Below are 14,146 nucleotides of genomic sequence, written 5' to 3' on the forward strand. Positions count from 1 at the left end.
AGTGCCACATGGTTCTGAAACTGGCCTTATCCTGTAGAGCACTTTGTATCAACAATTTTGTGGCTAGAGAAAGCAATCTCATCAAACCGGCCAATGATACAAGTCTGAACAGAACTTAAAGGTTGGATAATAAAATTAAAAATTTTAAGAAAATATTATGATATCACTTATATGTGGAATCTAAAAAAATAATACAAATGAATTTATTTACAAAACAAAAACAGACTCACAGACATAGAAAACAAACTTATGATTACCAAAGGGGAAAGGGGAGAGGGATAAATTAGGGGTATGGGATTAGCAGATATAGACTACTGTATATAGAATAAACAACAAGGTCCTACTGTATAGCACAGGGAACTATATTCAATATGTTGTAATAAGCTATAATGGAAAAGAACCTGAAAAAAAATATATATATATAACCGAATCACTTTGCTGTACACCTGAAACTAACACAACATTGTAAATCAACCATACTTCAATTTAAAATTTCTTTAAAGACTAGCTAGTTCATGTATTCAAAAAATGTTTATGGAACATCTGTTATGTTTCAGGAAATTTTCTAAGTGTGGCAGGGAACCATCGGTGAACAAGTGAAAGTCCTTGACCTCATGGATTTTATATTCTAGAGAAGAAGATTGATGATAAACAAATAAATATATAATGTCATGCACTGACAAATGAATTGAAGGAAACAGATACAGTGTAAAAGGTGATAGAGAGTAATAGCAGAGGGAGAAATTCTGGGGGAAGAGAGTTCCAGGCAGGGGAACAGCGAGTGTGAAAGTCCTGCATGGGAACGAGCTTGGCGTGCAAGAAGGCTAGCGAGGCTGGAGCTGACTGCTGAAAGGCAGCGTGATAAGCTCAAAAGGTGGGATCAATAAATCAAAACAAACAAGATGGCACTGAAGCACGAGGCATATAAAGTCATTTAAAAATGGTTGGATAGTGTTATAAAAATGCAAATGTAATATACTCTGGGTTTTATTTCATAAAAATCAATTACACAAGGAAAGGATGAAGGAGAGGTGTGCTATCAGCAGTTTATGTGAAAAAGACCTCAAGACCTTGGTAGATCCACAAGCTCAGTAAGAGCTAGTATAAAGTGATGAATTTGAGAGACACACACACACATACACCACAGACAAGCACATACACACATGCATATGTGCAGGCATGTATCTTCACCTAGCACAACCTTAGACTAAATTAACAGTAACATACCCAAATTAAATGACAGAATAAACTAATATTCTTTTTACCTACCATATTGAAAGTATTACATTTGATTTGACTATGTATTTTAAGAGAGTTATTGATGATTTAAATGTTTCCCCAGTTTTCAATGACCAGGATGCTGTGAAAAATAAAAATACCCGCTCACATATTTTTTTTTTTTTTGCTTCCCATCTCTTCTTCCCAGACTCAGAATTCTGCTAACTTAAAGGTCCTGGATCTCAAGTGAGAAATGATCCCTGTGGACACAACCATGGTTTCACTGACCTGGAAGTTGAGGGACTGTCTTTTGGGGCTCTTTGTGCCACTGAACCAAGAAGAAAGAAGTAGGTTATTATACTGGCTCTGGGGATTGATTGCAGTTTTCAAGGGGAAATCAGATTGGGGAGTACAATGAGGGCAGGAAGGACTAAGTTGGGAATCCAGGGAATTCTGCTTGCTAATAGTTCCATATCCAGGGGTAAAAGTTAATGTGCAGTCGTTACACACTAATAAAGGCAGGGTCACTGAGGAATGACCCTTCAGGAATGAAGGTTTGGTGCACGCCATCAGGGAAGGAAACATAGACAACCAGGGTGCTGGCTGGGGGCAAAGGGAACATGGAAGGAGACTAAAAAAAAAGCACATTGTAAATACAAATTGCAGCCTTGTGACAAATTATAGAAATAAAGACCACAGCAGCCATGCAGAGTTCCTTTGTTTTGTATTTGTGTATATTAACCAATTTTTATTTTTCCCTCTCATTTCTTCTGTACAAGAAAAGTTGGTGATGATTACCTTTATTCTTAGAAAATCCAGGTAGAAGATAAATTAAGATCACCTAGAGACGGAAATGATGACTGATGAGACCTTGTGTCTCCTCTTTTGGGAGAGTGACAGCATCTTGAATTATTTAAGGGTTATTTGCATGATACTATTATTGTTACTGCAAGGTTAAATATAGGGTACAAGGGTGAGGATAAATGCTGAACAGCTGGAGTAGGATTTGTCTTTTGGCTTTTAGCTCCATGCTTGCCTGTCTGTGCTTTCCACTATAGTTCAGACAAAACTGTATTTCCAGGACTTCCCTGGTGGCACAGTGGTTAAGAATCCTCCTGTCAACTCAAGGGGCACGGGTTTGATCCCTGGTCCGGGAAGATCCCACATGCCATGGAGCAACTAAGCCCATGCACCAAAACTACTGAACCTGCGCTCTAGAGCCCATGAGCCACGACTACTGAGCCCACGTGCTGCAAAAACTGAAGCCTGTGCACTCTAGGGCCTGTGCTCTGCAACAAGAGAAGCCACCGCAATGAGAAGCCCGCGTACCTCAACGAAGAGTAGCCCCCGCTCGCCGCAACTAGAGAAAGCCCGCATGCCCGCGTGCAGCAACGAAGACCCAAGGCAGCTAAAAAAAAAAACAAACAAACCTGTATTTCCTAGATGCCCTTGGCAGCTAACTTCTCACTATGGGATGTGGAAGAAATAGAGGTTTTTCTTTCCCTGCTTCTTACTGGGCCCCTGGCAGTGACAGTGGCAGCAGCACACGTGGTGGTTCCGTCCACATTCCTGTTTTTCTCCTTGGCAACACTATTCCAGAAGCATCGGCAGCAAGTTGTCAGCAGCCTCAGCAGTACAGTGGTCATGGGCTCTTAGTTATACATTTTCCCTTTTTTCTCTTTCATCCATAAGCGTGAGAATGGCTTCCTGTAGTTATTAATCTCTGGATAACTTCACATTTTCCTCTTTTCGCTCTTCTAGGCTTTCCAACCCTTTGATAGCCGATTCCCAATATTAAATTTCATCCGTTTGAAACACCTAGTAGGGGTTCTATTTCTCCATAAGCACAATCACTGATACAGATGAACGCATGGCCCAGCCTGTGCAAAGGAAAAAACATGGAGCAGATGGGAGAGGAAGAGGATGGTCACTGATAGGCCTGGACAAAATGGAGAGATCAGATAATGGGAGGTCTTTATAAAGTCAAGAACAACATACTGTGATTTCTGATGTGTAGCAGCTTCAGGTGGCCATAGGGTCCAGTGTGGCCATGGGAACAGTGGCTGAAGGGAAGTTTAAGTGTGGCTTCACTGTAATCAATGAGCTCTTTTAACTGTGATGCAGTAATGCTACTTGGTTCACTCACATGACTATTGAAATCAGGAGCGATGATGCCAGGATATGAGATGGGGAGAAAGAAGAAGAATGTCAGACTGTGCCTTCTAAAATATGGTGATAATTTTTTTATTAGGGAAATACATTTTAATGGCCAAGACAGGATACTAGCAATCAATCACATGAATTATTTCTCCTGCTTCAAACTGCCAGACAAATGCATAATGACAACGTCAGAGATTGCTCTGCCTCCCATCACAAAGCAAATGGCCTTAGAGCTGCAGGCAGTGAGTTAACATAAACATGCATATTTGGCTTTGTAAGCATACTGGAAGGTAAGCACACACTTTCCTCCAGGTATATAAAATAAAAACAATAAAAGGTCATTGATTAATATTTGCCCTTGGCTGAAGTCACTGCAGCCCTTTTTAAAAATCCTGTTACAAACATTTAAAAACATCACAAGATCCAGTGTTCAATGGTCCTGCAAGTACACTATAATTTGCCTGTACACTTTCAGAAGGACATGAAATTATCATTAGTGAATAATGGGACTAAGAAGACCACCAGAAGTTATTTCTACCTCACTCCAATGTGCTGTTCTGAATGATTCCATTTTACACTGTATTTATGTATTGGATTGTTTAACTTCTCTTTTGTTGAAATCTTTGTAATGATGGTACCATTGGGATTACCTGGCATTTCCCTTCTAGGAAACACAAGAATAGAACCAACACATTAATTTAGTATAAAAGAACAAAATTTGTGGCTATGTTATGCTCTTAAGAAGCCAACATTCATTTATCTTTTAGCTGGATTGGCCTAGGAAGTGTTATCATATTTACACACTCTATAACTTCGTTATGTCCACGACAGTCCCAGATAGAACTCATCAGAATTGGTATTTTACCCTAGAGTATACTTTGCTTTTTCCCTTTATAATTCATGTGTTATTGTGGATCCCGTTAGCATTGTTATATAGCCTCCATCTCTACCTGCTGGAGAAAAGCACGGTATTCAGCCATTCTTTCTCTGCACTGTTGCAAGTTTTATTTTCAATTGATAACGATAACCAGAGTCTACTAAATTCAGCAAGTTAAAATTTGTATGTAGGCTAGAAACGGATAGTGGGGCACAAGTCTGGGGTATGGTTACTTAAGGGTGAAAAAATTATCTCCCCAAAGATCTTTCATTTAACTGTAGGTTGCTTCTTGAAGTACTTGAAGTAAGTATAGATCTTAAGGGTAACTTTTAAAGATTTTACCAAAATCAACTAATATTTAATTACAGATATTCTCAGTTGTATACTGTGATCTCTTCTCCATTCTTCTGTATTTCAGCTTGTCTGGTTTTCGCCTCTTGGACTGCTTTTTAGTAAGCCCTCTCAAAACTTGTTACTCAGGGGATACCAGACAAATCTATGTGGGAGCTTCAGTCACTAAGGTTGGAAGACAGAAATAATAAAGGGCATTGGAATAAAAGCATTATTACCAGTTGCCAGTTGTTACCAAGGGCACAGCTGAGCGAAGAGTCAGGCAAATGTAGAAATCTGGAGAACATTTTTTTCCAAAATAAAAATAGCTTTATTGTTTTCTGATAATAAAAGTGATACATGCTCATTATAAAAACTTCAAATACATAAAAGTCTAAAGAAAGTAAAGATGACCCAAACGCCACAGCCCAGAAAGAAACCATCATTAACTTTTTAGCGAAGATTTCTCTATGAAACACATATTATTTTAAAATATCTAATGTTATAAATGGGCCCATATTAAACATACTATTCGGTAGTCTGCTTTCTCATTCAATAATATTTCAGGGACAAATTTTTTATAGCACTAAACACAGATCTAAACAATTTTTAATTAGTTGCATACAACTCAATTGTATATTTGTGCTGTAATTTATTTAATCCATCTTCTATTGAAAAATATTTAGGCTGTTTCCAATATTTTAATATCCAAACATTAAAAAGTACATCTTTGCCCTCATGTTTACACACTTGTGAAATTTTTATTCATTAGAATAAATTCCTAAACAAATTGCTGGGTAAAAGTGTATCACCATGTAAAATTTTGACATACTACCTTCTAGAAAGGCTGTACTAATCTCCACTCCTGCCAATAGTGAATAAGAATGCCCATTTGCCCATATTCCTGTCAATTGTTTTAATCTTTGCCCATCTGTGAGGACAAAATTAATAATAATTAAAAGTAATAAAAACATATTTATTAGCTATTTTCATTTTCAAATAGGGGATACTTTTAATTTTTTAATTTACTCCTTTTCAGAGCAGATATTTCCTGGGCTTAAATAAAGAATTTTCAGTTTGTATCCCCATCAGCGTGACTCAGAATGAGAGTCAAATTCTTTGAACCTCATTTTCCTTGATCTTATAGTAACAGAACCCAGCTCAATAGCTTAGATGATGTGTGAATGCAGCTAGCATAGTACTAAACACACCAATATTAACTGAGTCTGAATCTCCTGCAAGTACACTCTTCCTACCTTCTTACCTTCTATCCCAATTAACGTTCGTCTATAAGAAAATTTTAAAACTAAGGAGCCACTAAAAAACATTGGAAATACTCTCTTGCTATTTATAGAGATGACCATAAAAATTTGCAATTAGGCAGATGACATCAATAGGAAGGCTCTTAAGTGAAAGTCTGGTGGGTAATGCAGGTTTGGTAGGCATCTTTGGAATAAAAATGCCTCCCAAGGAAATACCTGCAATAAAATCTAATGGACCATCAAATACACATAAATAATTTGGGACAGAAAGATGGAAGCAAAATACAACAAACATCCGTTTATTCCCTGTCAAAATGTTGGCTTATCATTGCGTAGACATGGTTTGGGAATGTTTTTCACCATGAAGCAAATTTATAAGCAACATATACAATTTCTAACTCCTCTTTTCAAAGATATCACAGATATTAATATTTGAAATTAATAACTTTCATCCAAGAATGGTGAAATGGAACCATTTAAGCAAATGACTGATGACAGTCTGGATATTAGAAAGACAGACTTTGGGTGCAATCTAGATGACCGTGTTGAGACATTATATACCAATGATTCTGAAGAGGTTTTGAAGGATTATTCAATTCATTCATTTTACAAATATTCGTTGGGCCATAGTATGTGCCAGGTACTATGCTAGCTGTTACGGATACCAAAAGGAGCAAGATATAGCCTCTGCCCTCAGGGAAGTTTCAGTTTTATGGAGGAAAGAGAAGTCAACAGGCAGTTCCAGCTTGGGGTGATGGTGCAGTGAGGCATGTGTAGATGCTTCAAATTTCTTAGCAGAAGCCTGCTGAAGATGGCATCAGTAGCCCAATGAATGCCCTGAAGAAGTCATAGGTCAGTGGAAGAACAGGTGCTGTCATGATTGCCACAACGTATGCCATAGACACTAATAGCGAAGCAACAGGCTAGCATGGAGACATGAGCTATACCACAGGACAAGGAGAAAACCTCTCTGAACCCTGACAAAAGAGCTGGCAGAGAAGCCAGGGTCTGTCTGGAGAATACTCTTGAGACAACTCAGTTTGGCTGGTCCCACGGAGATCTGCTGGTTAGTGTTAGAACTGAGATTACAACTCTCCCACAGCATTTCCTGTTCATCCGCTCATTCATTTTTCACTCAAATGTAAGTTCCATGAGGGCAGGGATTTTTGTTGGTTTTGATCTTCACTGTATCCCCAGCTCTTAGAACAGTGTCTGACACAAAGGAGGCCATCGATAAATATTTATTCAATGAATGAGTGGATGAATTCATTGAACTCATACCAAATGACTGCAGAGGTGGGTGCCTGAAGCAGAGGAACAGAATAATGAAAAAGGCAGGAAACATGGTGAGGCTTCTGTGCCTACTGAAAAGTTTTAGAATCAACAAATGACCTTTGCATAGGGGCTTGAATCTGCAGTGGCTTCTTTGTGTCGAGTACAGGAAAGACCATGGGCTTTGAAGTCAGACAGATGTGGGTTCAAATTCTGACTTCTCCAGATCTGGGACGACCTTAGGCAAGTTACATACCCACCCTGAGTCAGTTTCCTCGTCTATAAAATGGGATTCATACCTTCAGGGCGGCTGTAAAGGTTAAACGGGAAAAAACATCCAGAGCTCTGGACCCAGTTCCCTTTGCCCTCACCCCATCCTTCCAGCCCCAGAGATGGGGCTGTGCAGAGGTAGAGCTGTGGACCCCTGGCTCCCTGGGTATCCATCCTGGAGTGCTTCTTGGGTGTTCTTTTCTATTTCTCTTAACCCCTTCTCTCCTTCCAGGAAGCTTCTCCAAGACACCTTCCTTGCCCTCTCGAAAGTGCACAGTAAAGGGTAAGCCTCCTCACCCTTTCAGCCCTTACTTTCGGTTCCAATAGTTTATGGTTCAAGTAACAGATGTCACTGAACAGTTAACTTGGGTAGATGCCTTTTCATCCTTTCTAAAATGTTTGCTCCTTACTTGGTGCCCTAGTAGCTAACACAGTGCCTTGATTCTTCATAAATGCTACTCACGTAACCCTCACTTCCTAGACTCATCATACCTCAGGTCATAAAAGCTGTTTTACACAAGCTGATGTACCACCTTATGAAACTTCACAATTATGCAGTGGGTCACAGATCATTATAACAATTCTCCTGAAGCCAATAAAATTGATTATGTCAGAAATCCCATACCTAATTTCAAAAACAACAAAATACTTCCTTCATGTTTTGGGGATTGTAAAATGGCACAAAAACCTATCAAGTAAATAGGATCTGCCTGGAGGATTGCCCATGGTGCGTTATAAGGATGAAGATGAGTGAAATTCTTTACTAATTCACGTTTGCTGATCAGAGGAAACACTTGGGGACTCATTATTGGTTTCTTCATGTGTCTTAGGCTTTACATCATGAAGCCACAAAGGTATCCTCTTATTGCCTGTAGCAGGATGCAAGATTTAAGTCCTATCAGTTAACATTTATTAACACACCCACTAGAAGGCAAATTTACTAAGGACTGGATCATTCAATAGAAAATTCTGGTAATTTCTAGCTACAGTGGTATCTGCTTACCATATCATTAATTAGGTTATTGCCAGCTAATCTGACTTGGTCTTTAAGATGTCCAAAATAGTCACACCCTAGCAAGGTGATCTAGTTAAAAGGATCATTGACTAATAGTATTTCTAGAGCTTCTACTCAGTGCTAAGCAAAATCCCATGTAATAGGTTGGGAGCTAGCAATCTGTGTTTTTAACAAGGCTTCCATGTCATTGTGCTGCACATTAAAGTTTGAGAAACACTGCTTTAAGTCAACTAAGCAAGTTCAAATCAACATCATACCAACAGATTACACGTGATGAATAATGGTGTGGGCCTGGTGTCAATCAGAGCTTCCTTAATGATCTCTCTTTGAAGGTACTGAGGGATTCAGATTCAAAGTGAAGAGCAGTTTAACACAGAGTCAGTTCTTGATTACCTTGATTACCTTGTTTGAATTATTAGTGGCAACTTCACACAATTCCAGGCTTATTTGCCCGATTCAGCCAAAATACTTTCAGACTACATAAGACAAGCTAAATCGGCCTCAGAATGGTTGGCGATATATAAGGCCAAATGTTGAAGACTTTTACTGATTCCTTGATTAACGTGTATCATCAAGAGTTTTCAAACTGGACAGGTCACAAGAGGTAAAATCACATGAGTCTAGTGCAACCCTTTCCCCTGACAGTCTTAGCACATGGGCCGTTTGGGAGCACTGTGAACACATACTTCATGCTCAGAAGGGGAAGACAGCACTGGGCAGCCAGGTCCCCCCAGACCAGCCCTCAGGGATGGCCTCTCCCAACTGCTTGCCTGGGGCTTTTATTTGGCTTGTCAATCAGGCTAAGGCTTATTGTGTTTTGAACCTCACTTCCTGCCATGAGATCCTTCTTCCCAGAATTGTAGCTCCATGTTTCTGACCTTGGTCTGTTAACCTGACTCTGATTTCTGACGACTTCCTTCTTTGATTAATTGTTCTTGAATCTGGACTCCAATCTGACTATGATTAACTCAACCGTACTGACTTATCAAAAAAAAAAAAAACCTACAAAAAACAAGCATAGGCCTATTCCTTTGATGTAGAGAAAACTAGAGGTCTGCCCTTTATTATAAACATCCTGGAGAGGGAGATTCTGTAAATCCTCTGGAAATGGTTTTCGTGGAGTGTTTCTGTCCATCATCATAAAGACAGTCATTATCCCCACTTTGTTCATTTACTCCGGAATGTTTATTATAGCTGAATTTTTGATTATGTGGGTTCACAGAGATAATGTAACTCAATTTAACTTATAAGGAAACACCTGCTCTGTATAGGATAACATGGCTAGGCCCTGAAGAGATGGACCCTACACAGTCAGGGAATGTGATAGACAGAGTAATGGCCCCAAAGATGTCCCTGTCCTAATTCCAGAAACCTGTGAATATATGACTTTAGAGGAGAAAACGGACATTGCAGGTGTGATTAAATTAAGGATCTTAAGATGCAGAGATTTTCCTGGATTATCTGAGTGGGCCCCATGCAATCACAAGGATCTTTTGGAGGGCCAAAGAAAGAGGAAGTGGTGATGAAAAAGAGTTCAGAGAGAGAGGAAGAGAGAGATCTAGATTTAAAGATGTCATGTTGCTGGCTTTGAGGATAGAGGAAGAAGCCATGAACCAAAGAATGCACACAGCGTCTAGAAGCTAGAAAAGGCAAGGGAACGAATTCTCCCCTAGAGCCTTCAGAAGGAATGCCAAGGACTTCTGACCTCTAGAACTGTAAAATAATTAATTTATATTGTTTTAAGCCACTAAGTTTGTGATAATTTGTTATAGTGACAGTAGGAAACTAATACAGGAGTTTACCATCTAGGAAGAGAGACATGATAGCACAGGCAACTTGGATATAATTCAGAAAGTGACAAATATAAAACAGAAATACAAAGAAATTGCTACAGATGACACAAATGAACTTATTTACAAAACATAAACAGATTCACAGACACAGAAAACAAACTTATTGTTATCAAAGGGGAAAGGGGGGGTCAATTAGGAGTTTGGGATTAGCCGATACGAACTACTATATATAAAATAAACAACAAGGCCTACTGAATAGCACAGGGAACTATATTTAATTTTCTGTAATAAACCATAATGGAAAAGAATATGAAAAAGAATATGTATATATGTGTATAACTGAATCATTTTGCTGTACACCAGAAACTAACACAACACTGTAAATCAACTGTACTTCAATTAAAAATCTTTAAAAATGGAAAAAAAAAAGAAATTGCTATGGAAATGCTGATAAAGTGAGTACTATTGGCTGGAAAGATTAGGAAAGCTTCCTGGAGGATGGCAGTTATGGTGGGCCCTGAAAGACTGGGTAGGATTTCAAAAGGGGGAGATCCAGTAAACACCAGGAGTAAAGGCACAGAGTTGGAATCAAACAAAAAACTGACCTAGGCCTTTATGACCAACCATTTTCTTGGAACAAAAATCGCTTGACTAAAATTTCATACATTCTACTCAGGATATAATAGTCTCTATGTAAAAAAAATTGTAATAATAGTCAATATTATATGAGATAAAATATCTTAAGAGTTTAAATACAGAAATACAGATCTTGGGCATGTCATGGCTCATGTTCAGATAGGCAGACTTGACAGGGATGAACAGAAATATACTAAGAATCAATTGAAATAAGCAAAAAGGCAATTCTTTAAAAAGGTATGGTATCTATTAACATTTACAAATTAGACATTTCTGACGACCTTCGCAAGCAAGCTAAACCAAAACAATGGACTCCAACTGAACTGAATGTTCTTGGCAGACTGGAGGCTCTGAGGACTCACGTGGATGTTGATGGAGAAGACACTGAAATCCACTTCCTTTTTGGTAGGTTTTGATTGTTTTGTTTGTCTGAAATCAGAGTCTACGATCTTAAGTAATTCTGAATGGTTCTCATTTAGTCCAGGTTTGATCATGAGGCAATGATCGTGCTATAACAAAATTTTAAGCCACTCTGTTCTACAAGTTGGAAGGAATGGAATGGAATTGTTCAGATCATTGATCTGCATTACCCAAATTCACCATCAATCATCCTCTTGGCACTACCGACAAAGACAATGTCTTCCCAAGATGACACCTGTACTCAGGTGCCTCAGCTTTCTTCTTTATCTTCTGGTGAAATTGATGCCTTTTTGTACTGTTCACATTCATTCCAGGAAAATTCAGAGGAACAGCTAGTCTCCACTGGCATGCTCCTGTAGGAATGCCCTGGAACTTCCGCAGAAGGGTCCATATTCACACCAGAGGCCCTCAAGTCCTGGGATGGAGCTGCATGCTTTGGAGACCAACTTTCTTCACAAGGAGAACTGGGCACATTGCAAATGTCCTCATTCCTCCCACTCCCTGTCTTTCTGTCAAAGCCCAGGAATGTAACCTCAGACTGGCTGCATTCAAAGGGAGTTTTCTGAGTCGTTCTCCCTTTTCTCCAACCTTTGTCATGAGGCAGCGATGGATTATTCTGGTTTTCATCATCTTCCACTGGAATACTTGGCACATTATCGAAGAACAGAGGAGAAGGACTCCTGAAGGACTTCAAGGATGTGGGAGGATCTTCCGCAAAATACAAGCTGGCTTGAGTACTTTCAAGAACAGTTAGGACCTGATTAACCAAGAAGCCAACACACATTGAATGAAGTCTGAATAACCTCTCCTTTTACCTTTTTTTTCTGTCTACCTATTAAGGAATACTCTCTGATTTTCATGAAATAAGTTCAACTATAGAATTTGAAATGCGAAGGAATTAAAGATTAGCTAAACTCCTTCATGTTCATAAGTTAATTAAGTGACTTGAAGCAAAGTAGAAAAGAAACTGATTATCAAGAGACCTGATTTTAGGCCTAGATTTGCCACCAACTACTTTGTGACCTTGGATGAATCTCTTATCATTTTTTACTTCAGCCTGAATATGTGGAGGATTGGAAGGGGTCAGGGGATGGTGAACCCAATCTATAGTTCTCAAATGCCAGACTACCTAGGGAAGCTTTCTTAAAATACAGATCCCTTAGCCCCAACCTAAAGATGGTCATTCAAAAAATACGGACGTGGGGGCCCAGGGATCCGTATTTTAAAAGCTTTGCAGTTGATCTGGATATGCAGCTGAATTGAGAACCATTAACCTGATATAAAATAACATACCTTCACACACACATGTAATTAAAAAAATACATATAGAGAGCTTTATAATTTACAAAGTGTTTTCACACACAGCACCTCATTTAACCTGCACAAACATTAATATCCTCACTTTATAGATGATAAGGCTGAGGCTCAGAAAAGGGAATCACTATCACCAGCCAGTAAGGAGCAGACCTGCTGCCTGACCCCACGTCTTCTGGCTCCCAATTTCACGTTCCCTCCACTACATATCTCAAAGCTCCTTTCCGGGCCCAAGATTGCAGGTCACACAGCTCTTACTGGTGGTGTCAGGCCTAGAACACAGCTCTCCTGACTCCAGGTCACTGGTCTTTATATTCTGATTACGTCAACTCCTTGTTTAAAACCCTTCCACGGCTCTACAATAGACTTAGGGTGGAATCCAAATTCCTAGAATGGAATTCATGTCCCTCGATCACCTGGAACCTCCTATTATTTTAAACCCGTCCAGTTTTTGCTCTCCACCATCCCACTTCCATGATGCTAGACTATCTGCAGTCTTGGTGCCAAGGAATCCACTGCACCTCTGAGCCTTTGCAGGTGTAGATTCTCTCTGCCTGGAATGTCCTTCCATCCTTAATACGTAAATCCAACCTGTTCTTCAGATCATAGCTCAGCTATCACCTCCATCAAGAAGCTTCCTTGACTTCATAGGCTGGGATGTGTTCTGACTCTATGCTCCCATATTGGCCTGTGTTCTCATCTATCATCATGCTTATCTTCTGGTACCGAAACTTCATGTTTACAGATCTGACTCTCCCTTTGGACTGTGAGCTGAAGGGCAGCAGTTCAGTATCTTGATCACTGTTGTATCACCAGCACCTAGTCCAAAGTCTGGCACGTGCAAAGCAGGTACTAAATATTTGTTTATCGTAAACAAATAAATGTCTAGATGATTAAATTGATGGACAGATGAGTAAATTAAAAAATCAATAAGGGAAATACATGCTACATTTTTTTTTAAATTGGCTGCACCACGCAGCATGTGGAATCTTAGTTCCCCAACCAGGGTTTGAACCCAGGCCCTGGCAGTGAAAGTGCTGAGTCCTAACCACTGGACTACCAGGGAATTCCCGTACGCTTCATTTTTAATGGACCAGATCTCTTCACGAATGTTGAAAAAAATATTCTTTCCAAATTAGTCACTTATGTCTTTTCATTAAATTTTTTGTGGTTGCCCTGGTTCCACCCAGTAATACCCTCTTTCAGAGTACCAAACGATGTGACTTTTTGATCTGGAAAAGCTATCTATTAGGTGAGAATTCTCTGCTGGGAGCTGCATTTGTCTCATTGATATTCACATAGATACACAATTTATCCAATTTAGATTTTCCATGGTTCCATGGACTCAGTTTTTAATAAAACCATGGGTATACGCACTTCATCCATCGAGGGTCTTAATTTTGCCCGCGTTGCGGCACACTGGCCTGCCAAAGAGAACAGCTTGGCGGAAAAATTCCGAGGACAGGGATGTACTTTCTTATCTAGAAATGAGATACATGAATCGAGGCCTCTCTTCTCCAGCAATTCTATAAGAAGATCCCTCTAGGAAGAAAAGGAGACAACCTCATCGTTGAGAACT

The 14,146-nt window shown here is 39.4% G+C and overlaps 1 protein-coding gene across 2 annotated transcripts in view; it reads right to left on the reverse strand.

The window, feature by feature from the left end:
• Positions 1 to 4,892: 4,892 nt before the first annotated feature.
• Positions 4,893 to 14,146, reverse strand: part of IRAK3 (interleukin 1 receptor associated kinase 3) — a 52,051-nt gene continuing 42,797 nt past the window's right edge. Inside the window, exons 11-12 of one of the 2 annotated variants that reach the window (XM_082422769.1) lie at positions 13,945 to 14,109; positions 4,893 to 12,010 (exon numbers count right to left, since the gene is read on the reverse strand). In XM_082422769.1, the coding sequence (XP_082278895.1) occupies positions 11,504 to 12,010; positions 13,945 to 14,109 (672 nt within the window). In that variant the 3' untranslated portion in view covers positions 4,893 to 11,503. The remainder of the gene's footprint in view (positions 12,011 to 13,944; positions 14,110 to 14,146) is intronic. The other variant, XM_082422770.1, reaches the window with a different exon arrangement.

This window comes from Balaenoptera physalus, assembly GCF_965194825.1.
Source record: "Balaenoptera physalus genome assembly, chromosome: 13".
NCBI classification, from domain to species: domain Eukaryota; kingdom Metazoa; phylum Chordata; class Mammalia; order Artiodactyla; family Balaenopteridae; genus Balaenoptera; species Balaenoptera physalus.